This window comes from Mastomys coucha, unplaced genomic scaffold (genome assembly GCF_008632895.1).
Source record: "Mastomys coucha isolate ucsf_1 unplaced genomic scaffold, UCSF_Mcou_1 pScaffold13, whole genome shotgun sequence".
In the NCBI taxonomy this organism is placed as follows: Eukaryota; Metazoa; Chordata; class Mammalia; order Rodentia; family Muridae; genus Mastomys; species Mastomys coucha.
In genome coordinates this window covers 61,852,561-61,876,876 of record NW_022196895.1, presented here as the reverse complement: position 1 = coordinate 61,876,876, position 24,316 = coordinate 61,852,561, and the positions used below count along the sequence as shown (strand labels likewise).

General features: G+C 44.9%; 1 protein-coding gene across 1 annotated transcript in view; it reads left to right on the top strand.

The window, feature by feature from the left end:
* Positions 1-11,340, top strand: part of Cplx4 (complexin 4) — a 15,883-nt gene extending 4,543 nt beyond the window's left edge. Inside the window, exon 3 of the mRNA XM_031365915.1 lies at positions 10,264-11,340. Coding sequence (XP_031221775.1) covers positions 10,264-10,491 — 228 coding nt within the window. The 3' untranslated portion in view covers positions 10,492-11,340. The remainder of the gene's footprint in view (positions 1-10,263) is intronic.
* The last annotated feature ends 12,976 nt before the right edge of the window (positions 11,341-24,316 follow it).

The following is a 24,316-nucleotide window of genomic DNA, read 5'->3' as shown; positions in this document are numbered from 1 at the left end:
CTTCAAACTCCTCCCCTTCCACCCTCAAGTCCCTCTCCCTCCACCTTCAAACTCCTCCCCTTTCACCCTCAAGCCCCTCCCTTTCCAGTCTCAACCCCCTCCCCTTCCACCTTCAAACTCCTCCCCTTCCACCATCAAAACCCTCCCCTTCCACTCTCATCATCAAGTGAATTTCCTGACATTCTCTGAGTTGAGTGTGACCTGCCCTATGCAGGCAGCCTGGTCTGAAATACAATGCTGAATAGAAGACTTCAGCAATCCTTCCCTGGGCTGTATTAAAGCAGCACAAATATTGCTTAGGATGGAGCAGATGGGGCACAATTTAAATACCACCGAGGAAGGGAGAGAGACAGACAGCCAGAGATTCATACATACACACACAGAGACACACACACAGACATATACACAGGGACACACACACCACACCACACACACAGATACCACACACACAGATACCACACACACAAACACACCCCCCTACACATAACACATACACTGAGACATACACATACAGATATACACACAGACATACACACACATACAAATACATAGGGACACACATACCACACCACACACACGCACACACACTACACATACGCACACAGAGACACAAACAAGGACACACACACATCATCCACCCATCATGTATCTTTCACCAAGTTGGGTTTTGGGAGGCTTCATGTCTGACAACATTCTGTCATCATTTAATGAGACTCTAAGGAAAGAGAGGTCTCAAGTCTGGCTCTGTCAGGAGCATGGCTCAACTTCTGAGAGCCTCAGTTTCTCTGATATATATATATATAAAAAAGAGAACAACGATGCCAACTTCATCTGATGAAGCTTTGTTGGAGATAAAGCAGAAGAGCTAGCACAGCACCTGGCAAGTGGCAGGATCTCACTGGGTGTAGGCGTGGTGATCGGCGCCCACAAAACTGTCTTATTTCCTGATGGGAGCAATCAGGGGTCTCGGAGACTCAAGGCAATCACATCCATGTCCGTCATCAGTACCACAACTCAGGCCCCTGGACCAAAGCACTTGGCCTTTGCTCATCCCCTTCTCTAATGGTGAGTTTATTGTTCTCGTTCATTTCCAGACTCAGGGGTGGGACCTCTGGGGTGTAGCCGCCTAGTCTGGACTTGAGACTCTAGATTCTCTTCAAAGAACCAACAAGCCCAGTTTCTGTGGCAAGCTGTCCTTCGGAGCCAGAGCTCTCCACCAGGAATGATACAAAGTGTTTGTCACCTCATTATACATCCCAAAGAAAACCTCCTGCAGCTCAGGAGAGTTAAGGAAGTTCAGGAAAACCAAGACCGGCTGTGCCTAGTGAGCTACGAGACAGGATACAGCTCAGGCTTCCTGACCACGAGCAAGAACAAAATACAAAAGCATTTGAACACAGCCTCTGGACCTATGGTATTGGTGTCTGCTCTCTCAGCTCCCAAACAACTGAGTGCAAAGTCTGAATTCTATCCGGCTTAAAACATGGATGACCCACACAGCCCTACTGACCGCCTCTTAGGGACAAGGCTGCCACGATCACCAGAGGGTCCTCTGCCTTCTTGACCTCTGATGGTTTGCAGGGACCTCCCGGGATGCCTAAGCTCCAAGTACACAGATGAGAAGTTTACTCAAAAACACTGTACAGGCACAGTTCTCTGGCCAGTTGCCTTTCGGCTGGGAGCCTCCCTCCCTATGGTGTTTCTCAATTACGGTTGCACTTTGTAAGATTGACTCTATATGGTGTTTTAAGAATTTCCCAGTAGTGTGAGAAACGCTGAAAACCCTGCTGCTTGTGACAGGATTCCCTGCTTTCTGTAACGTCTGTGGAATTGGAATCCAGCACGGTTCTCTGTGAAAACAGTACTTAATAGAAACTAGGAAGAAAAAAAAAAAGAATCAAATGGATCATATTCTACCCAGTCTGTGTAGCACCAGATGCAACTTACTTCCCCAGCCTCAATGGATGGTACCTTGTGTTTGCCATTGAGCAGCACCCTTGGGTGCTTCACCTACCTTCAGAGTTACATGTCCCCTTTCCCCATCACTTGGTGAGGTTCAGGGAGCAATAGTCACAAGGCCCCCCAAGAGTCAGAAGCAGCTCTGGAAATCAGCAGTGGGACAGAGGTTCTAAGGTCCCCAAGAAGAGCAGCTCTGGGTGGTGTTGCCTGCAGACTTGACCACAGAGCTCACCCCGGAGGCTGCCTGCATGGATGATCCCCAATGCCAGGTGCCCCCTGGTGGTAGTCATCTGAAGGACTCTCCCTGTCCCAGAGCCTGACCTGTGGGCTGTAACAGTATTAGGACTTTGTAAAACACATGTCTGCATGACAGTCTACCCTTGAAACACACATCATTTTGCTGTTGGGGGTGAAGGTGTGAATTTTAAATCTTCAAGCGGAATACTAAGAGGGAGTCTGTTTTTAAACAGCTAGGACGGTATGGTTCTGAGATGACATTAATTGGAGATGAGCCGACAGAACTGGAATATCGAACTGCAAGAGAAGATGGCAGAAATAAAGTAGGGATGTTCCAAAGGCTGTGCTTTTTGTTCCAGTATTGTTGCCAGCCAACCTGTGGCCGCTCTGTGTGTTTTACAATGTGTTTGCCACATTGTAGGCGAATCTTCAGCTTTCCTTGGACTGTGCCACAGACGGAGCCCGTCCTTCCCATTAGAACCTCTGGCATGTTCTCAGAATACCACAGTCAGAATCTGAATGGGAGACTTGTAGTAGCCAAAGACTCGGGACTGGAAAAAGATGTCCCGTTCCTGCCCTTTGCCCCACAGTCACTGGCTCTGAGATAGAGAATGTGCAACACCCCTAGGACCCTAGTCACAGCATGCTCCCCATGCAAGGCCATCTGAGCAGCATGCCACCGTGGACTCTCCCCATCCATAATTGCAAAATTCTCTTCCTAGAATAGATCTAGGTTCTGGGATGACTACCATGCTTCAGTTCCCTGGTACCAGCACCTGAGGACTTTTTACTTTTTACTTTTTTTGCATCTGGGGAAGGATACACGATAGGTATAGACTGCATACGTAATCATGAAAAGCACGTAAATGGAGAGGTTTGGAAAAGATTGCAAAGCCTACTTGGGACAGCAGGTACACTTATTCTTCATTTAGGATCTTTCCGTGCCCTGATTGCCTCATGCCCTCTCTAAACTGTCAGTTCCCCTCCACAAGGCTAGACATTAGAACTGAACAGGTGGCCCTGGGCAGAGAATGAGGTTCACCTGGACTCTAGTGAGCACCTAACCGCCACTCCATCCACACAGCATCTGTAGAGTAAGCAGCTCTGCATTATCTGATGACATCTGCAGAAGGCGGACAGTCAGAGTGTTAGCCGTCTGTAGGGAACTGGACAAGTTCAACACACCCTTTCACTAACAAGGACGCTAGGCTTTTCATTCACAATACCCTTTGGTCACTGCCACCGTGGTTACCTAACCACAGGAGTCAATTTAGACCCTTTCCCTTGGCCAAAGCTAAACAGGGAGCAGATTTGAGAAAAATGCCTTCCCGGGAGCTGTCAGGTTTAATGAGGACATCCTGTGTCACATTTAGGAATTAGAACTGTACTTTCTAAAGAAATTTACTTGCCTGGTGTTTCCTAGGCAAGAGAGTTTTTACAAGCTGGGAAAAACAAAAGTGACTCCTAACAATTCAGAACACAGGCTCTTGGATGGCCACTGTTAATTGCAATAGTTAGAGAAGTCGCCAAGTGAATGCAGAAAGCATGCTACAGCACTCCAGGGGATGGATATGTCTATAAACATCTATGGGATGGATGTGCACATATACATCACACACCCAGCCTGTGTTGGGTTCTTCCAGTTTTCAGTTACAGCCCGTTGGAGTGTTTAAGATACCTAGCATCATCCACAATCATGAGAGGTGGGATCAGCTCTTTCGTTAGCTGCCCCCTTTGCTCTGTGCATTCAATTTCCCTTCCGCAGACTCTCAAAGAGGAAATCGCCTCCATCCCAACTGAAGCATGCAAGCGGCACTTTTCACCTGAATCTACCTTGGCTGGCCTGGTTCCTGCCTCCATGCTCCATCTTCCTTTAGCCTTGTGGCTCTCAACATTCCTAATGCAGCGCGGCCCTTAAGCACAGGTCCTCCTGTTGTGGTGAAACCGCCCCCCCCACCATAAAACTGCTACTTCATAACTGTAATTTTGCTACTGCTATGAATTGTAATGCAAATATCTGATATGTGGGGCGAGTGATACGCGACCCTGGTGGGGGTCGAGCCCCAAGGGTTGAGAACCACTGTTTTAGAATGTCAACAGTCTATCCACACACTTCCCTTCCCATCTGAGCCCCTTCTTGCACGAGTGGTCACTTCAGCCATGCAGTTCCTTCTCTGTTTAGCCTTCTCCTTCTGGTTTACTGCCAGCTCTATTTGTTTTCTTTATAGGATACATTCCCCCATCAATCCCCACTTTCTAGAATGCCCCAGCATGCTCTGTTGGCCATCTCCCTGAAGACTCAAGTCTGTACGTTCCTGCTGGGTGGCTATGTCTGGCTGTTGTTTTCTGCTGCCATCTACATGTTGGTGATACTCAGCTGCAGCTTATGTGTAAATGTCACTACCCGGTCACTTCACTGGGAGAGCAAGCTCACCCCCAAAAGCCTTACCCCTTACTCCACAAACTTGCTCCTACCCAGCCTGCACTGGTGACTGTCATGACACCCACGACCAGGCTGCCACATGGAAAACGAGCTCTCCTCTTCTGTTTGTCCTAGCCACAATCACTCAGTCGCCTTTATTTGCCTTGTGGATACTCTCAGCTTGTCCCCCATGCAAGCTGCAGCACTGTCCATCTCTGTCCGGACAGCAGCTCTGAGCCTTGTGACTGGGGTCAGAGGTTTCCAAAATGTAGATCTGTTCTTCTTCCTCCCATGTCTGTTTGAGTTTTTCCCCCAAAGGCTAAGTACAGCTTTTAAAAGAAATCCCAGCCACGGCTTTGTGACCTTCATGTCCTGCCATGGCTTTGTGGCTTCTGTCTTCCTGGCTTCACTGCAAGCTGCTCCATGTTCCCTAGACTTTCATCCCACACTGTCGCTGCACCGCAATTTCCACACTCCCTTTCCTTCAGAGGAGATTGCTGGTTTTGTGTTGCCTCTCCTAAAACTTTCCATGGCTCTCTCCAGCTGAAGGCTGGATTGGGTCACTTCTTCCAGGTTCCCCTCTTTGGTGTATATCACTGGTTCTCAACCTGTGGGTCCAGACCCCTTTGGAGACCGAAAGACCCTCTCATGGGGGTCACCCAAGACCACCAGAAAACACAGACGTTTACATTATGACTCGTAATGGTAGCAAAATTACGGTTATGCAGTAGCAACGAAAATAATGTTACAGTTGGGGGGGTCATGAGTAACTGAATGAAAGGGTCACAGTTCTAGGAAGGTTGAGAACCATTGCCTTATGTCATCTCAGGACCCCAAGTATTCACAGCTTCCTCATGCTTCTCAACAAGACTGACTTCATCTTTGTCACAGTGCCTAGCATGGACCAGGACACATAGAAGTTGAGGACACATACACACATTCGTACACATAACATACATACACATGAACACACACACACAAGCACACACGAGAAACAGAGAGAGAGAGAGAGAGAGAGAGAGAGAGAGAGAGAGAGAGAGAAAATATTACTGCTGACTGAATAACTGTTATAGGGAAAACAAAAAGAATAATACCCCGTACCCCCCAAACAACACCCCAGAAACAGCAGAAAGAACCTGTTTTAAGAAGTATATTCAAATACATTTTCATGCAAAGAACAGAGCTGGATTGGACATTACAGTGTTGTATAACAACAACAACAAAAAAAGAGGCTACTTTAAATTTAATTAAAATGTCATATATTTTCTAATCCAGTAAAGTGAGATGTTTTAAATAAAGCCACAAGATTCCTTCTAAAAAGTAACTGAGCCCTGTCCCCAACCGATTCAAAATGTATATGTAAGTCAAGCCAAATTAATAAGAGAAAAGAGTCCCACAGTGTGCCCCAATCCTATTAGCAGAATTGTCAATCTGGGTCAGTCACTGGAGAGCATGCTGTCCCCCTGCTGAGCCTGGAGACTTAGGTACACCTGGCGTTTGTCTGCCCCGTGAAGGGCTCTCTGCTCATTATGAAAGTCTCTCAACACAGCCGTCTGTAAATGTGTCATATTGTAAATGCCACTAGAATTTAATCTAGAACTTACTTCATTCAAAATATTTACATAATTCTAAAGATGGCACAAGGCTCCTTCCACAGTCCTTTTAGCATTAGAGGTCCTTGGGGCTTCCGCAGGGCCTGAGACACAGAGCCAGCTTGTCTCCAGCAGCTGCTTCAACTGAAGTCTCCTCCCCTTGCCTCCCTTCTCCCCCCTCCTCCCCGCCTTTGCCTGTCCTGGTTCCCATTGCTCCTCCTCTTCAGCCTCCTTCCCCCAAGAGCAGCAGGACTGAATGTCCCAAGAGACAAGGCAACTTGAGACACAAAGAGGCAGGGTTTCCTTGGCCACATCACCTCTCTCTCTTAAGCTTTCAACGGCCCTGTCAGAGTGCAGACTCAGAGGGGCAGAGCAATTTCCCAAGATCACACAGCCTGTGTACGGCATAGTGGGATCATAAACTGACCTGATCCTGCAGATCCTGCTGGATTAACAACAATAACCAAAGTGGCATTCCCTATAAGGGGCGACCTGTGTCACTGGTCTAGTACTTTCCGAGTACTTCGTTGTGGCCTTGGACTGTTGGAAATCCTGTAGTCTCAGCAGCCTTCTAAGTGCTGGACTTCTAGGCATAAGTCATCACACACACAGGAAACAACACTTTTGCAAGCATCTGCCTTATAGGATCTCGTTTTTTTTCCTCCGTTGAAAATGAGAAGCTTAAATAGGTTACCTCGCCCAGCTTCTGAGGTTCCTACGAGGAAGGAAGAGCCAGGGGTGCACATCTGCTTCCTAGAAACTCAGACCACTTCCAGCCAACACTAAGAACAGAGGGCCTTTGTGGGACAAGACAAACCCATGGCTCTTCTACATTCTGGGTGTGCCGACAGCGGGGGGTGGGGGGGGGGGCAACAGCAAAGGCAGCCACACCCACGTGCCTGAAACGCCTGAGGAGCTTTTTCAAGGTTCTCCTCCCTCAGAACCAGAACTGGGGCAAGTAGCAAGAAGTAACTACTGGTGGCGATGATGTCATAAGTCAGGAAACATCTGCCCATCCAGCTGTTTGGAATATCACACACCCAACATAAATGAATAAACCTCAAACACAACCAGATGTCCCTCACATCAAACAGGTGTGTGCTTAGCCACTCTCAGCTTCATGAAGGTAGAATCACCTAAGACGACATTCTCCGGGGGATCCCTACATTCCATCTTCCCTGGACAAGGTAGATAAGGGAGGAAGCCATTAAGACCGTGTCTGGCATACCCAGAATGATTGGCTCCCTTGTGCTAAAGTGGTCCAGGGAGTTGGAGCTGGACGAGCCTGTCTCTTGAATAATATAAAAATAAAATATAAGATAAGATATATATGTATAAAACATAATATAAGATATAAAATATAAGATAAGGTATAAAATAAGATATAAGATATCTTATAAGATATAAATAAGATATAATATAATAATATAAGATATGATATAATATAACATAATATAATAATATAAGATATAAAATAATAATGAGACTAGGTCTGGTGTTTCACAGCACAAGCTGGCTGGCATGTGCACATACTAACCTCCCACCCCGACCTCCGCTCTGGCTTCTAATACCTGGACCTCTAGGCCCATGGGGGTCACTCTGACCAGAGGCATTCTGTCCAGGGTTCTATTTGATGATGAGTGCAGAGATTTTACTCCCAAGCACAGAGGAGTGGAGGCCAGGACCCCCCAGGATTGTCTTTTTGATCATTTGCATTTGACTGGGGGATGCAATGTTCCCAGTTTCACAGGAACTCAAAGAGAATTGGATGAAGTTTTTTACCCCCAACTCCTCCATCAGAAATACACAGAGGATAATCGTACAGGAGAGCAGCCCATTAGGATAAGTAAATAAAAACAAATGGAAATGCAAGATTGCCTGGGAGCCCCTGGGGATTAACTAATTACTCTCACAATGCTTTGAGTAGGAACTAATTAATCTGTTAAGCACTGGGAGGGGCTAAGTCACCTGCCAAGTGCAGGCTTGCCTGGGCTGCAGAGGCTGAGTTGGAGGTCTAAGGAAAGCGCCCATATGAGGGCCATCTCCTCACCCCCAAAGCATCAAGCCCCTGCCTCCTAAGCTCATTCTACAGCCAGACTTGCTGTCACTTTACTTGGAACTAGATAACTGAGGCTCCAGGGAAAAGTTGTCCGGCCCCACATCCCCGAGGCTCTCCCGATGGAGGTCGGAGATTGTCAGAGCTTGGGGAAGACTTCAGCCACCTCATCCCTCTGAGGCCATTTAGAGATGGAGAATGAATAGTACACGAATTATCCTGACATAGCTCCCAGACTTTGGGACAACCAGTCTCTGATCGGTTCTGCTAGGTCCCCAGGTGAGGGACATTCCCATCTCCCTTAGATATTGACTTTACTAAATAACTCCACAGATACTAATATGTCTCACATCAAATCATGGTGGCCTGATTCAAACTAATGACCATTAGCGATTTCATGAGTTTTGGTAGCAGACACAAGGCTGATTAAAACCTTCAGGGGTGGGTGCTAACATGAGCCTTGCCTACCATCTCATTTTATAATACTCTTGAACTCCCTTCTGGGCTCCTGAAATAAAGTTATCTTTTGCTATATGTTGCTCCCAGATAGAAAGTGGTTTCAGAGTTGTAGTCTGGGACATCCGCTACTATGAGCCTTTCCCAGGGGACCATTATTCCTTAGCTTTTTTTTCCCATCACTAAGAGCTCTAGAGCATGAAGGCAGGAAACCAGGCACACTTGGAAATCCTGCTACATCCATGTAGTGTGGCAATGGAGCCCATCATACAGAGTGCCAATGAGGACCCTCACCTATAACACACATGGGCTCCATGCCACACTAATCCCCAGGCACTGGGGGCCGAAGTCAGGTTAGACATGATTCTGTGTCCCTGAGGGGAACCCAGTGCTGCAGAAGGAAAGGAAGGAGCGAGTGTTAAGCAGGGGTTGCCACTAAAATGTGCACACTGAAAGGACAGAGTCATAGGTGGTCACTGTCCACTCAAATGCCAGCCCCTAGAGTGGGGTCCCACAAGTCATGGCACGGAGCTGACAGGCTCTGCAGAATTTAGAATGCTACTCTGGAAGGAGCTGGGATGAACTCAACTTCTGTGCACATCAAGAGAGGGCCTCCAGGGCTGGAGAGATGGCTCTGTGGCTGAGAGCACTGGCTGTTCTGGCAAACACTTGTGCTCAGTTCCCAGCACCCACATGGTAGGTAGCTCACATGGTGGAGTCTATAACTCCAGATCCAGGGCATCCAGTGTCCTCTTCTGACTTCTATGGGCACCAGGCATGCATGTGCTTGTGGCCGCCACATGGTGACTCAAGAACATCTTTAACTCCAGTCCCAGCTGCTGCATGCATGCACATGATCCAAAGATATACATTCAAACACCTACATAAGAGGGGGAGAGGGAGAGGGTGTGTGTGTATGTGTGTGTGTGTGTGTGTGTGTGTGTGTGTGTGTGAGAGAGAGAGAGAGAGAGAGAGAGAGAGAGAGAAGGAAAGGGGGGAGACAGAGAGGAAGAGATAGACAGAGAGACAGGCAGAGATGGAAATGGGGAAGGGGAGAGGGGAAGGAGAGGAGAGAAAAGGAAAGAGAGACAGAGAGAAGAGAGAGAGAGAGAGAGAGAGAGAGAGAGAGAGAGAGAGAGATCGCTTCTGGACCTTCATTTAAGGGTTCCATTACCAGGGTTTCTGATCCAGTAGATCTGAGCTAAGATGGCAGAACTTCTATGTGTAATGGGCTCCCAGATGATGTCAATGCTGCTGCTTCTGGGAACACAGTTGGGAAACATTTGAGCTAGAAGGCTCTGGTCAGCGCAAGATGCACAGAGAGATGGAGGGACCTCCCACCCCAAAGCCGCAGTGTCTGCCGCTGTCTCCAGGGTCAAGGCCACTGTCCAATAGCCAAGCACGCTGCTTGCACCGCTTGTTCCTGACAGTCCTTTCCTTTCATGCCATGCCTACATTTTATTCAGCTACGTAACCCATCGGTCAGTTTCAGAGATATATCTCTATGTGGTTTTTCCTTATGTTTTTTTTTTTCTACATAGAGTGAAATGGACGAGACACAAATCCAACTGGCTGGGGATGACGTGGATTTGCCGGAAGATCTCCGAAAGATGGTAGATGAAGACCAAGACGAGGAAGAGGAGAAGGATTCTATCCTCGGGCAGTTGCAGAACCTCCAGAACATGGACTTGGATACCATTAAAGAAAAGGCGCAAGCCACCTTCACAGAAATCAAGCAGTCCGCAGAGCAGAAGTGTTCTGTGATGTGAGGGAGAGGTGGCAGGCCAGGTGGAGAGAGAGAGAGAGACAGACAGAGACAGGCTGTCTTCAGGAAGACAGAGCTCCTGGGGGTGGGGATGACCAGCGCGCATTATAACTTAGCAAATCTATTTAGGGAAGCCACAATGATGACGCTGTCTACCAGCATGTAGACAACAATTCGGTCTATCTCAATGTCCCAGGCACGGCACTAACCAGCCCTCACAGCTCGGAACGTGTTTCTCTTTCTTATAGCCACAAGTAACTTAAGAAATATCAGCCATAAGTTATGGTGTGGAGCCATCTGGTTAAAGATCTTTAAGCCAGCCAGGAGGAGCCAAACGAAAGCACGTAGCATTTACTCTCCAACTTCCTTCCTTAGCGAGCAGGGTCTCACGATGGCCAACCCTCAGTGTGATACCAGTTACCTCCAGAGGAAAGGCTGCTGGCCTGGTACCAAGACTACAGGTGATGGAGCAGTCAGCTATCATAAGCACCCTTGGGTATCCATGGTCTTTTTCTTAAATGTCGGCTCTCAGACACTGTGCAAGTCATTTTGTGTGTCTGCGCCAAATATCTAGCATACACATCATAAATGGAAGAAAAACTTATTCGGGGGTCATGGTTCAGCAGGTCTGGTCCATGGTTGCTTGGTTGTATGAGATTGGGCAGGACATGATAGAGGATAGCAGCAAGGGTAGAGGATGGAGTGGCATCAGGAACCAGAAATGCACAGCACAGCGGTCTACTTTCTTAAGCTAGGTCCTACCTCCTAAGGCTTCCAGAGCTGCAAAAAAATAAATAAATAAAAATAAAAAATATATAAAAAAATAAAAAAAATCACTAAATGGACATTTCATGTTGACAGCCCAAAATTTCCCAATACCATTTGTCACTGAACCAATAGAGGCTACCAGCTGGAGGGCAAGCTCCCAACACACAATCCTTTGCAGGGGGCATTCCCTACCCAAGCTGCTGCAGATGTGATTCAGCCAAGTAGCGGTGGTGCTGCTCGGGATATGATCAAAGAAGCACAGGCAGAAAGCGACTTCACTGGCCCTCTGCACTGGGGGCTGTGGTGTGTGTGGGGGGCGTGTGGCATCAGCAGGTGCAGAATGACCTTGAAGGCAGCAAAGTTTAAGGTTGAGGAGTACTAGGACAGGTATTGCTACTTGTGAGTGGAGGACATTCCTTCTGTCTGAGCTCTGAGAGTGGAGGGAGGGAGCACGGGGGTGGGGGTGGGGTGGGGGAGGTGGTATACAAACATCACTGAACCTTACTAAGCTGTCATTCTTTGTCCTTTTAGCTTTCCCCTGCCCCCTCCCTCCGTCTCTTTTTGTGTTGCTCTAAATCCACCCTTCAGCCCACCTTCCAGGGCACTGCACTGACATTCTGAGCTAGTTCTCAGGGTAGACATCACTGTCTTTCTCCTAACATCAGCTCTCTTAAAGACAATGAATCAAAGATTTGCCCCTGAAACACTTGGAGCTGTTTAGCCAACAGCAACCAAAACAAACCGAAGGAGCTCTTTAGTGAATCTATTCGTAGAACGAATAAGGGTACAGAACACTTTTGCCACGAAGAAATTCTCTATTTAGAGGGGAATAAGATAATAACATGGGTGTATACTCAGACTCCTGGATGAAGTGTACAAGGTGCAGCTTCGTGTGATAAAAGAGTGCTAATAAAACCAAGCAGCAAAGTCCAGAGCTGACGATCCTTCGCAATGTTTAGCTCCTCTCAGACATTCCGGGAAGATGCTGGTGTTGTGCTTAGACTGCTCTGCCCTGGAGCCAACCACAGCACCCCCCCGCACCATAGACACACTCTAAGAACATACTCAACTCCTTTCACAATTAGTATACGAGTCGTGGTTCATTTTATAGGAAATAAAAAAAGAACTGTTAAGATGTAGCTTTAAATGACACGTTCAGTTGAGGCCCATCTCTGTGCTCCAGTTCATGGAGGGATGGGCTGGGCTGAATGAGACAGACTGGATCAGTCTGAGGCTTGTACATTTTGTGACATAGAACGCTGCATCTAATGATTCAACAAAGCAGCTGCAGGATGGCACAACGATTTGCTTTCTTATAAATTATGAAGCCAATGTGACCAAGGAAGTTACCATATGGCCCACTTCAATCTCCGTAGCCCAAATTATCACGATACCATTTGGTGATTGTCCCGATGGAGCTGCATGGCCTGTGGAGGACTAGCATGATCCTACTTGAGTCACAACATGTCCACTGCAGCACCACACCACAGAGCTCAACACCGCAGCAGCATCCCATAGCTCCATACCATACCGGAATACCACACCATGCTACTACGCTATGCCATACCATAACACCACAACCTCGCACCACACCATGGCACACCACAACACACCACATGCCACAGCACCACACCACCCCATAATATAATCCATCATACCACCACACACATTACAGCACAGCAGATGCCTACCCCTAACCACACATCAGTACAAAGTGGTTCTGACCCTTCCCAGTGCTGCAACTATAGTCCCTCATGTGAGGGTGACGCTCGAGCCACAAAATTATTTTCTTTGCTAACTCATAACTGTAATTTTGCTACTGTTATGAATTATAGTATAAATATCTGTGTTTTCTGATGGTCTTAGGTGATCTGCGGGTTGAGAACAGCTGCCCTAATCCATCATGCCAGATCACACTATCTCAGTGAACACCAACTCCTGTGAATATGGGTTGGGGCAGGGAGGATGTGTGTATTAAGTCAGAGCTTCTCAAACTTTCTTTTGTGACCCCTTTAACTTGAGAAAATTTTACACACACTGGTGTTTATATATGGATATTCACTGACAACAAGTCATAAAAAACTGAAACAATTTTACATATAAATTTATCATTTATTAAAATAAAAGGAAATGTATATTCTAAGAGGATGGGTGTGCTTATTTATTTGTACATAAAACTTTTAGTTCTTTGCTGAATATGTGATACTGTAGGACACATTTTCAATGTTCATTTTTTTTAGAGTTGATCAATAAGCTGATTTTAGGATGAATGTGGAGACACATGTCTATAATCCCTACACATGGGAGGTAGAGGCAGAGTGACTATGAATTGAAGGCCAGCCTCGGCTACAGAGTGATTCTGAGGCCAGCCTGGGCTACCTGAGACCCTGTCCCAAGAAACAAAACCTGTTTCAAAAAATTTTGTAATCACTAATGTCTAATACTCCACTTTACACAAACACACAATATAAAATGACAGATTACCATTTCGGAACTTGGATGACCGTAAGCCTAATGATATGAGTTCTACACCCCTGAACTCCAAACCTACATGGAAGGAAAGACTGAACAGTATGTGCACCCTCACACATACACACAAGAAAAATATAATAAATGTCAAAACATTTTGTTGTTGTTGTTGTTTTCTCGATACAGAGTTGTAGTAGAAATTATTAAAACTTCTGGCCCAGGGTTTCTACCCCACCTTTGATTATTGAGTTCCCAGATGACAGACACACTCACAGCCTTTATATTTACAACAAGCCTTAGGCAGCACAATAGCTTGGCAGCTGCCCACCCTCCGTGCTGTTAGAATCTATCTTCCTATCGATAACCCCGAGTTATTACTTACTATGTTTCATCTGGGCTGCTCCTAGCTCCAACTGTGCAGCCCTTTGGGCCGTACTTTTATGCTCAGCTAACCCACGGTGGCTTCTCCTTTCTTCTCTCCTGCACGCCCTGCCTTTATTCCATCTGCTTCTTCCTCTTCCTTTCCTCCTCGTGGTTCTCTCCCACCCAAGTCCCCGAACCCTCAACCCCACCAACGTCTCTTCTGCCCAGCTACTAGCTGTTGGCATCTTTACTTACCAATCACAACTAACTGAGGGCGGGGTCATTCAGTGTCGTACATACGTGCAGACTCTCTTGTCTTGGCATAGCCAGTCTTGGGGCCCCAAATTAACATAGAATACAAGCAGCATTAAGTCAAGCCCACTACACAGAGTTTCTCTGTGTAGGCCTGGCTGTCCTGGAACTCACTCTGTAGACCAGGCTGGCCTCAAACTCACATAGATCCACCTGCTTCTGCCTCCCACGTGTTGGGATTAAAGGCATGCATCACCACCAACCAGCCAATAAAAAATGTTTTTTTAAGTGTTAAAATGAAACAAATATACTCACTGCCTAAGCACAGCCATCCTGGAGAGTAAATTTGTCTTTTTATCCCCACCAAGCAAATAAAAGACTAGCGCCCTTTGAGCTTTTAAAACAAGAAGTGTGTTTTGTGTAGTCCCTCAGATCCAGTGCAAGTGCTGGAAACTCAGAGTGCTCCACCAGACAGCACAGGGGCTTCTGGGATGTTCTGTGTCCTTTTTTTCTAGTCCCCTTGTTCACTTCCACAGCCAGTCCAAGCTCTAAACAGAATCATCATAACCAGGAGTAAAGGTCTCCCAGGTGTTAGAAAGACGATATGATCCCACACAACCACAGCATGAAGCCCCGGAAAACCTCCAGCAAGAGAGTCTGTCCCCAGACCAAAAGCACAGCTCTTGTAGGTACCACTAGGACACTTGAGAGTCTCTGAAGGTCCTCCCCCACCTTAAGTCTGCGGTTAGTTTTAAATTTTTCCTCCTTTAAAAAAAAAAATCCCTCATCATTTTTAATTTTGATAAGATATATACAGCATAGCATATGCCATTTTCAGGGTAAGTGGCCCTAAGCGCACTCACAAATTTGCTTAGGTGTTACCACTCCCCACCCATCCCCAGCACTTTTTAATCTTTCCAGTTGGAATTCTGTAACCAGAAAACAACATTTCTTACAACTACCTCCCCATAGATTCTAATTTATATTTTTCATGAATATTTTGCATTTGTTTGAGTCACAGTCTCAATATGTAGCACAGACAGGACTCTTCATCATCATATTCTTCTTCTTCATCATCGTCATCGTCATCATCATCATCATCATCATCATCATCAGCAGCAGCAGCAGCAGCAGCAGCAGCAGCAGCAGCAGCAACAGTGCTAGGCTTACAGGCTCAGGCCACATGTCCAGCTTGCTTCTGTGAACTTGACTCCTTACAGTAGATCAATCAAGCGGAATAGTGCTATGTTTTGAAACAGGTACTTGTCTCCCTTACCATGCCATCTTCCAGGTTTGACCATGGTGTGGGATAGTTCCTCCTTTGTATGTTTATAGACTTAGTATTTCTTTCTTGTGTATGTATGTGTATGGGCATGCATGAGAAGGCCTGAAGAGAGCTTGCAGGAGCAGGTTCTCACCTTTCACCACGGGGGTCTAACGGCTGTACCTCACTTTTAAAGATTGAGTAATGTTCTACCATATGCATATGTGGCATTTTGCATTGGGGAACACTCATGTCCCTGTAAATTTTGACTATTGTGGGTGCTAAGAATGTGGGTGAATTCCTGCTGTCAGCTCTTCCAGCTGTATTCATGGGTACATGTGTGTGCTTGCACGTAGAAGCCAGAGGTATGAGTATCATTCCTCAGGACTCCATCTATTTCAATGTCCTGTTAATGTCATTCACAGGCTCAAACATCTCTAACTGACTAGACTGCCTACCGAGCAAGCCCCCAGAGTCCCTGGTGACAGAATTACAAATGTATACAGAATATCTTTTTTAAAAAGATGTGAACTGGAAGGACTAAATTCTAATCCTTGTGCTTGCATGACAAGTGCTTTACCAGCTGAGCTGTCCTCCAAGCCCTCACTTCTGTTTTGAGTACCTATGAACAAATAGAATTGTTGGCAGGTTTTTCTTTTTCTTTTTTTTTTAAAAGATTTATTTATTTTTATTTATTTATTTTTATTTATATGAGTACATTGTAGCTGACTTCAGACACCCACCAGAGAGGGCATCAGATTTCATTACAGATGGTTGTGAGCCACCATGTGGTTGCTGGGATTTGAATTCAGGACCTTTGGAAGAGCAGTCAGTGCTCTTACCCGCTGAGCCATCTCTCCAGCCCTTGGCAGGTTTTTCTTAACTGATAAATAGTACTTTGGAGAGGCTACAAACCTAATGTGTGAGAAGTATTATAAAAATGTAGAATCACACAGCTAGGCATGGTGACACACCCTTTCGATCCCAGCACTTTGGGAGGCAGAGGCAGGTAGATCTCTGTAAGTGGGAGTCCAGTCTGGTCTACAAATCAAGTCCAGGGCAGCCAGGGCTACACAGAGAAACCCTGTCTTGAAAAACAAACAAAGAAACACAACAATGAGAGGGAGAGAGAAAAAGAAAGAAAGAAAGAAACAAACAAGAAAAGAAACAAAGAGGAAAAAGAAAAAAACAAAATAGAACAATGTAACAAATCCACGGATTCTGTTCTTTACCTAACTTTAAAGTGCTATTACTAGCCTTGGAAGCTGGTATTTGCACAGGATCTTTCTTAGGCTATGTGATCATCTTAGCTATGGAAAGATGGAGTGTGTATGCCAACTGATGTTTGCTTGCTTTTGTAAGCCATTTCTGAAACCTCCCAGACTTCCAAGTTTCGTTTCATCAAAGATCATTCATTTGACTCACAGGGCCTTCAGTCAGTCCTGAGCCCCTCCACTTGAATGAAGACACTTCTGGGCAGCCTTGGAGACCCTACTGAAAGCATCTGAGGCTAATTAGATTCACCAGGACATATAGGATCAGCACTTCTGGGGCTTAAAGGGTCAAAGGAGAGAGCACAAGCAAATGGACCAAAAAGAAAAAAAAAAGTCTATAAAACTACAGTAAACCAAGCAACTTAACTATCCAAATAGGCTACCACAGAGCTGCCAGAGCCACTGAGGACAAACAGTGGCAACTTCTGAAATGGTGTGGTCTTACACCGAGGTGGTAGTGCCAGGAAACTCTGTCTCGTTGGTTAATGAAGGCTCCCATCAAAGGCTGTGAGGGAACCCCAGACAGCACTAATGCTAACAAGACAGGAATGGACTGAAATGCCCTTGGAAAGTGATCAAATGATTCCTGTGGACATCTGACATTTTCAAACATACGAGAAAATAATATCTTAGAGAACCCCAGATAACCGAGTACAAGAATGTAGAGAATGTATTTGTGCCATTCGTAGCTGTGCGGAATAGATATATTGCTCAATAGTTTCCTCGTGTGAAACAGAATTCCTGTAATTGCATCACAGCAACACCAGTGCTGGGATCCTGCTGACGAGCTCTTTACTTCCATATAGCTTAGATTCCAGGGACAGTCAGGAATCAAAACAGTAAGGAAGTGATAAGGGTCAAGGTTTTGATGGCTGGTTAATGCTAGGAAAAATAAAATGGCAATAAAGAAAATATAAAAATTAGAAGGCGGGTTCTTCTGGGAAAGAGGACAAAGTCAAAGGAGGTTGTGCCAGAGCTGGGAAAGGGAAGGGTTTTTTAGAGCAGGGCAGAATAATGGTTTGGACGGGTCTTATTCAAGGAATAGATTCATCTGTCTTTTTTGTTTGACTAGGTTTTTTTGTTGTTGTTGTTTTGTTTTATTTTGAAACATGGTCTTACCATATTGACCTGACTGATCTAGAGCCTATATCTGAGACTGACCTTGAAATCCTGATCCTCCTGCCCCAGACTCCTGGGTGCTGGGATTACTAGTGTATGCTACCACATGCAGCTTTGATTTGGTTTTCGAGCAGTTACCTGATTGCTGGGTGCAAAGATTGGATTGAATAGTAACGGGAAGAAGACAAAAGGACACTGTTGGAGAAAAGAGGCAAATTGGCTCACAGAGATATTAAAGCTAGAGCTGTAGGAGAGAGTGAAAATGGGATAAAACAGCAGTGGAAAGGCGGCACGTAGTACTCCATCTACAATGTGATCAAGATGTCCATGATATCAACAATGACTAAGGCCAAGGGCAGGGGGAGGAGACTGTAACTGGCTCATCCCCATAGGACCAAAGGCAGAGTGATTAGGATCCTTGACTTGACAGTAGGGTTGTGGAAACTGACTTAATCTAGAAAAACAGAGATATTTCTACACTAAATTAGAGGAGGGAAAGGAATAATGGAATTTTGGATTTTGTCAGCTAGCTCTTCTACATGCATCAAGAGGATCTTAGACTTGTTTATCTTTCAGATGTAGTCAATCTCATTTTGGGCTTGATGAGGTCAAAGCATTTCAGTCCAGGGATAAATCCCACTAGACCATGCTGATGATACTTGTAGTATAAAGCACTATGTAGGGGTTGCCAGGATTTTAAGATTTTTTCAGCCATATATTTTTCAAGGACATTAGTATATAATACCTTTGATAAATATCTTCCACTTTCCTTATTGGGACTGGTATGAGGGTATAAATGCTGGCCCTATAAGGGGGACTTGGAAGTCTTGCCTCTTGTTTGACTCCATTTCTTTGGAAGAGTTTCAGATGTATTGGCATTTGTTGTTCTTTAATTGATTGACAGAATTCACCCAGGAAGCCACCTGGTCCTGGGCTTTTCATTGTTGGGAGCATGTTTTAAATTACTGGTTCCATCTCTTGTCTTAATATTAGTCTGTTCAGGTAGTTTATTCTTCATGATTCAGTCTTGGTAGAGTGTATATTTCTATGAATTTATCCACTTCCTCTAGGCTATCCAATTGTTGGTCTATAATTTCTCATAGTAGTCTCTTATGATACATTGTATTATAATACAATCCAAATCAAAAGTCCAGTGATCATTTTTATAGAAACATAAAAAACATTTGCAAAACCTGTGTCAAGTAAGGAATTATTACTTAACATATATAAAAAAAACACATGCATATCCATTATTCTTCAATGTATTAACAGATCTGCACAGTAAGCAGAAAAAAAATCTTAAAAAAAAAAAAACACATGAAGAACACACGAAAATGTCCAACGGGGATGTAAAAGGTGTTCAGAATTACTGATCAATGGGAAAGTGCATAACAAAACCACAGTAAGACACTACTTCACACCTGTTAGAATGACTCTTAATGAAGAAAACAATGTGGAGTGTAAGATGGTACCATTGCTGAAGGAAAGAGTGTCGTAGCTCCTCGGAAACTTGAATGGTCATTATGTGACCTACTAATTCTCCTTCTGGGGAGTGTCAAATACTCCAAAGCAGAGATTTATAAATGCACTCATAGCAACTGACGCCCCCAGCAGCATTACTCACAACAGCCCAAAGATGAAAGCAACACAAGTGTCCATCAGTGAGTGAGCAGAGAGAAGCAAGATGCGTTATATACAAAGAGTGAGAAATAATACTATTTTGCTTTTAGAAAAAAAGTAGATTCTGATATGTACCACCATACAGCTAAGCATCTAAAACATTTAGGTGAAATAAACCAATTATAAAAAGACGAATGTTGCATAATTCCTCTCGCAGGATGTGCATAGAGTAGTGAAATTATAGAGGCAGAAGGTAGGATGGCCATTGCTAGGCAATGAGAGGATAGTGGGATATTATTATTTAATGGACTCAGAATTGGGGAAGATGGGAAACTCTACAGGTGGAAAGTGGGAGGTGGTTGCACCATGATGTGAGTGTACTTAGTGCCAATGAATCATATGCTTCACAGGGTTGAGATGGTATACTTGGCGTTGTTCCTTACTTACAAAAGGAAAAAGTAAAAGACAGCCTTGATGTTTGAATGTTTATGTCCTTGCCGGACATGTGTCAGAGTGTGGCTGTGACGGGAGTCTGTCTTCACTCTTCAAATTTAACTGATAAAATAGATAGAATGATAAACTGATAGAATGTGTTAGACTCTTGATTTGAAAATGGAGACTGGACGGGGGTGGGGGGTGGGGGGGTGGGGGGGATGGAGTCTGAGCATGCTCATTTGAGTGTAGGGAATCGATGGACAGCAGGGAGTGGAACAGGCTTCCTGCTCTGGGCTGTTGCTCTCGCAGGCAGGCAGGCGGGAGGGCGTCCTCGGATTTACTTCCTTAGTGCTCTAAGAGGATTGCTGAGCTTCGAGATCATCATCCCCTCAAGATAAATGTCTCTAGTGCTTCCCCCAGACACTCTGAATTCAATTAGTTTAATTAGAAAACAAGCAAAGAAGAATTATCTTAGTGTAGCTTTGCTCCGGGCAGCCCCTAGAGGTCCATTTCTGTGCTAGTTAGTCGAATGCCTCCCTTTTATTTATGCGTTCTGAGATAATGTAACTATGCATGTTTAAGAAAAGTGAACATTCTTATCCAGTAGGTCATGCTTCTGTTCTAGTTTTTAAACTGATATTAAGAGATATCTTGTGATTTCTACACTCTTTAAGGGGACAGGAGCTAGTAAATGGTGGGATATCCCGATTTTGAATGTTTGCCAATTTCTGAGATGAAAATGTCCCTTCTATGGATCATTTTGATCAACAAATGTGACATCAGAACCGGAAAAAAAAAAAAACCTGACTCCAGCTCTCAGAGGACAGTGGGTACTGGTTCTAACACACTCAAGTAATGTGAACCTATTGCGGGGAGAATTTTCTTTTTATTACATAGACACTCCTTGGGCTTACATAAGTTATAAAAGCAAGCTCAAGACCTAAACAATTGGGTTGGTAAATAACTGGGGTGTAGTATGAAGAATTACATCGTTGTGTCTGCATGGCAGATGTATACTGTGGGAACTCGATACAGACATGCCTTCCGTGTAATCATGAGATGTCCCAGTGAGACCCTGAGAGTTCTGGAGCAGGTGTTTAGTCCAGAAGAATTCCTAGAGAGCCTTCGAGTCTGGAGCCTCCTCATGTAACTTGACTACAATATTCTGAATCACCTTGGTAAATCATTTTGTTTCCATCCCTAAAAAGGAAGGTGCCAGATATTCGAGAATAGAGCAAGAGAATCACCAGGATGTCCCTACTACATAACATGCCATCCACACTGTGTGTTCTGAAATACAGGGACAGGATGAGACATTAGTTCTAAGTGATCCTGGTTCTGGGATGACTGGGAAGCTATGGAAAGTGCTGGGAAGGACAGGTTTCCTCCCTCTTGCTAGATGCTCTGCAGAGAACTGTGGTCCTGATTGCTTAAAGGGAGTGCTTGAAAGAAGGGTGTTACCTCCTCTGGGAAGCTACAACTGCCCATTGCTCTTTGTTTTGAGGTTAAATGAACTCTGCTCCTCCTTGTTCTGTACGTACAGGGCTCCTGTGTGAACCAGAAACACCTCCATGGAGCTCTTCTCCTCATTGGCTCATGATGATTTGGGCACAATTATGAGATGGGGTTACTATTCATTTCAATGTCCTTAAACCAACATTTAATTTAATTTAGTCTAGAAATATGAATAAAGAGTATGCAGATTGTAATAGTGAGTGGTTAACTTGTATATAAGAAGCAGGTTTACCTCTTATACAAAGGCTGTACATTCTTGGAAGTGGCCAAGAATATTCACTATCAGTTGATTTCTGCTGGATGTTTGTAAACCCTGATTTGATTATTTTGACTTGTTTGGAGTCTCACTTTGGAGACACTGGGACTACTTCAGTGTCTCTATTGTGTGGTGGTTTCAATGAAAACTACTAGAAGGTGTGACCTTGTTGGAGTAGATGTGGCCTTGTTGGAGTAGGTGTGGTCTTGTTGGAGTGGGTGTGGCCTTGTTGGAGTAGGTGTGGTCTTGTTGGAGTAGGTGTGGTCTTGTTGGAGTAGGTGTGGTCTTGTTGGAGTGGGTGTGGCCTTGTTGGAGTAGGTGTGGTCTTGTTGGAGTAGGTGTGGTCTTCTTGGAGTAGGTGTGGTCTTGTTGGAGTGGATGTGGCCTTGTTGGAGTAGGTGTGGTCTTGTTGGAGTGGGTGTGGCCTTGTTGGAGTAGGTGTGGTCTTGTTGGAGTAGGTGTGGTCTTGTTGGAGTAGGTGTGGTCTTGTTGGAGTGGGTGTGGTCTTGTTGGAGTAGGTGTGGTCTTGTTGGAGTAGGTGTGGTCTTGTTGGAGTGGATGTGGCCTTGTTGGAATAGGTGTGGTCTTGTTGGAGTGGGTGTGGTGTTGTTGGAGTAGGTGTGGTCTTGTTGGAGTAGGTGTGGTCTTATTGGAGTGGATGTGGTCTTGTTGGAGTGGGTGTGGTCTTGTTGGGGTGGGTGTGGTCTTGTTAGAGTAGGTGTGGTCTTCTTGGAGTGGGTGTGGTCTTGTTGGGGTGGGTGTGGTCTTGTTGGAGTGGGTGTGGTCTTGTTGGAGTGGGTGTGGTCTTGTTGGAGAAAGTGTGTCAGTAGGGAGTGAGCTTTGAGGTTTCAGAAGCTCAAGTCAGGCCCAGTGTCTCTCTCTTTTCCTGCTGCCTATGGATCCACATGTAGAACTCTCAGCTAACTCTAGCACCACATCTTCCTGCATACTGCCATGCTTCCCACCAGGATGAGGATGATAATGGACTAAACCTCTGAACTGTAATCCAGCCCCAGTCAAATGTTTTCCTTTATAAGAGTTGCTGTGGTTATGATGTCTCTTTACAGCAACAGAAGCCTAAGACACTGTCGGAGGCTGTGAGCTCCTGATTTGATGATATTTTGCTGTCTGCTTCCTATCTCTATCTACTGCTCAGTGTTTGCTCTTCTGCTTACTGTATACTTAACAAACTCACTGAGCTGAACTGGGGAGCACACAGCTATTGTAGTTCATCGATCTGGACTTGTCATATAATATATGACAGAATACAGGTATACCTCTAACTTAAGAATCTGAAATGTGAAAAACCTGTAAAACTTGAAACTTTCTGACTGCCAACATGAGGTCACAAGTGACAAATCGCAATCAATACATAGGCACACTTAAACTACTCTACTACCTTCGTGATTATGTGTATAGTATGTATATAAAAACACATGAATTTCCTGATTAGACTTGGGTCTTGTCTCAAGTCATCTCATTATGTATACACAACTTTTCTAGATTGAAAAAAAAAAAAGGATCGAAAATTTAAATTATCCTTATTTTAAACATTTTGATGAGGTTACTCAACCCCAGTGGAGAACTCATGACACTAAAAGCAACTATTTAGAAATACTTTAGACACTTAAAAATATGTTGTCACAACCTACTGAGAGTGATACTGAGCCCTACATACAGGGACAATTCACTAAACTTCTTGAGACATAGTCTTGGAAAATTGAATGAATTACTTCAAATTGGATCTGCCATCATTTAAAATGCCTAGAACTTGTAGATTATCCACCACACCTTCCTCACTCCCACATTTCTCTAAAGTAGAGTATTTCCGTTTTTCCTGACTTCCAGTTTTCTTGCTTTACCTTCTTGTTTTAGTTACTTTTCTATCACTGTGATAAAACAGCATGACCAAGGCAACTTATAATTGAAGGCATTTATTTGGCTTATGGTTTCAGAAGGTGAGAATCCATGAAAGTGGGGCAAAGAACAGCTGGGACATTATTATCATAATCCAAATGTGGGAGGCAGAGGAAGCGCTCTGAGAATCAAATGCTCACCACCACTGAAACAGCTCCTCCAACAAGGCCAAATGGCCTAACCCTTCCCAAATGCTCCCACTAACTGGGGACCAAGTATTCATATGTATGAGCCTGTGAGGGACATTCTCATTCAGACCACTAATTTCACACCTTGGACCCCTAGGATTGTGGTCATAACACCATGCAAAATGCAAGTAGAGCAACTTCAAAAGTTCCCATAGTCCATTGCAGTCTTAACATTGTTCAAAAGGCCAAAGTCTCTACTGAGAGTTAAGACAGTCTAGTAATTGTGACCCTTGTAAAAGCAAAAAGCAAATCATATGCTTCTAGTATGTACATAACGGCACAAAATGTATGTTACCAATCTAAAAGGGGGGAATGGGAGGAATGGGGGAGATGGGGGAATGGGAGGAATGGGAGGAATGGGAGGAATGGGAGGAATGGGAGGAATGGGG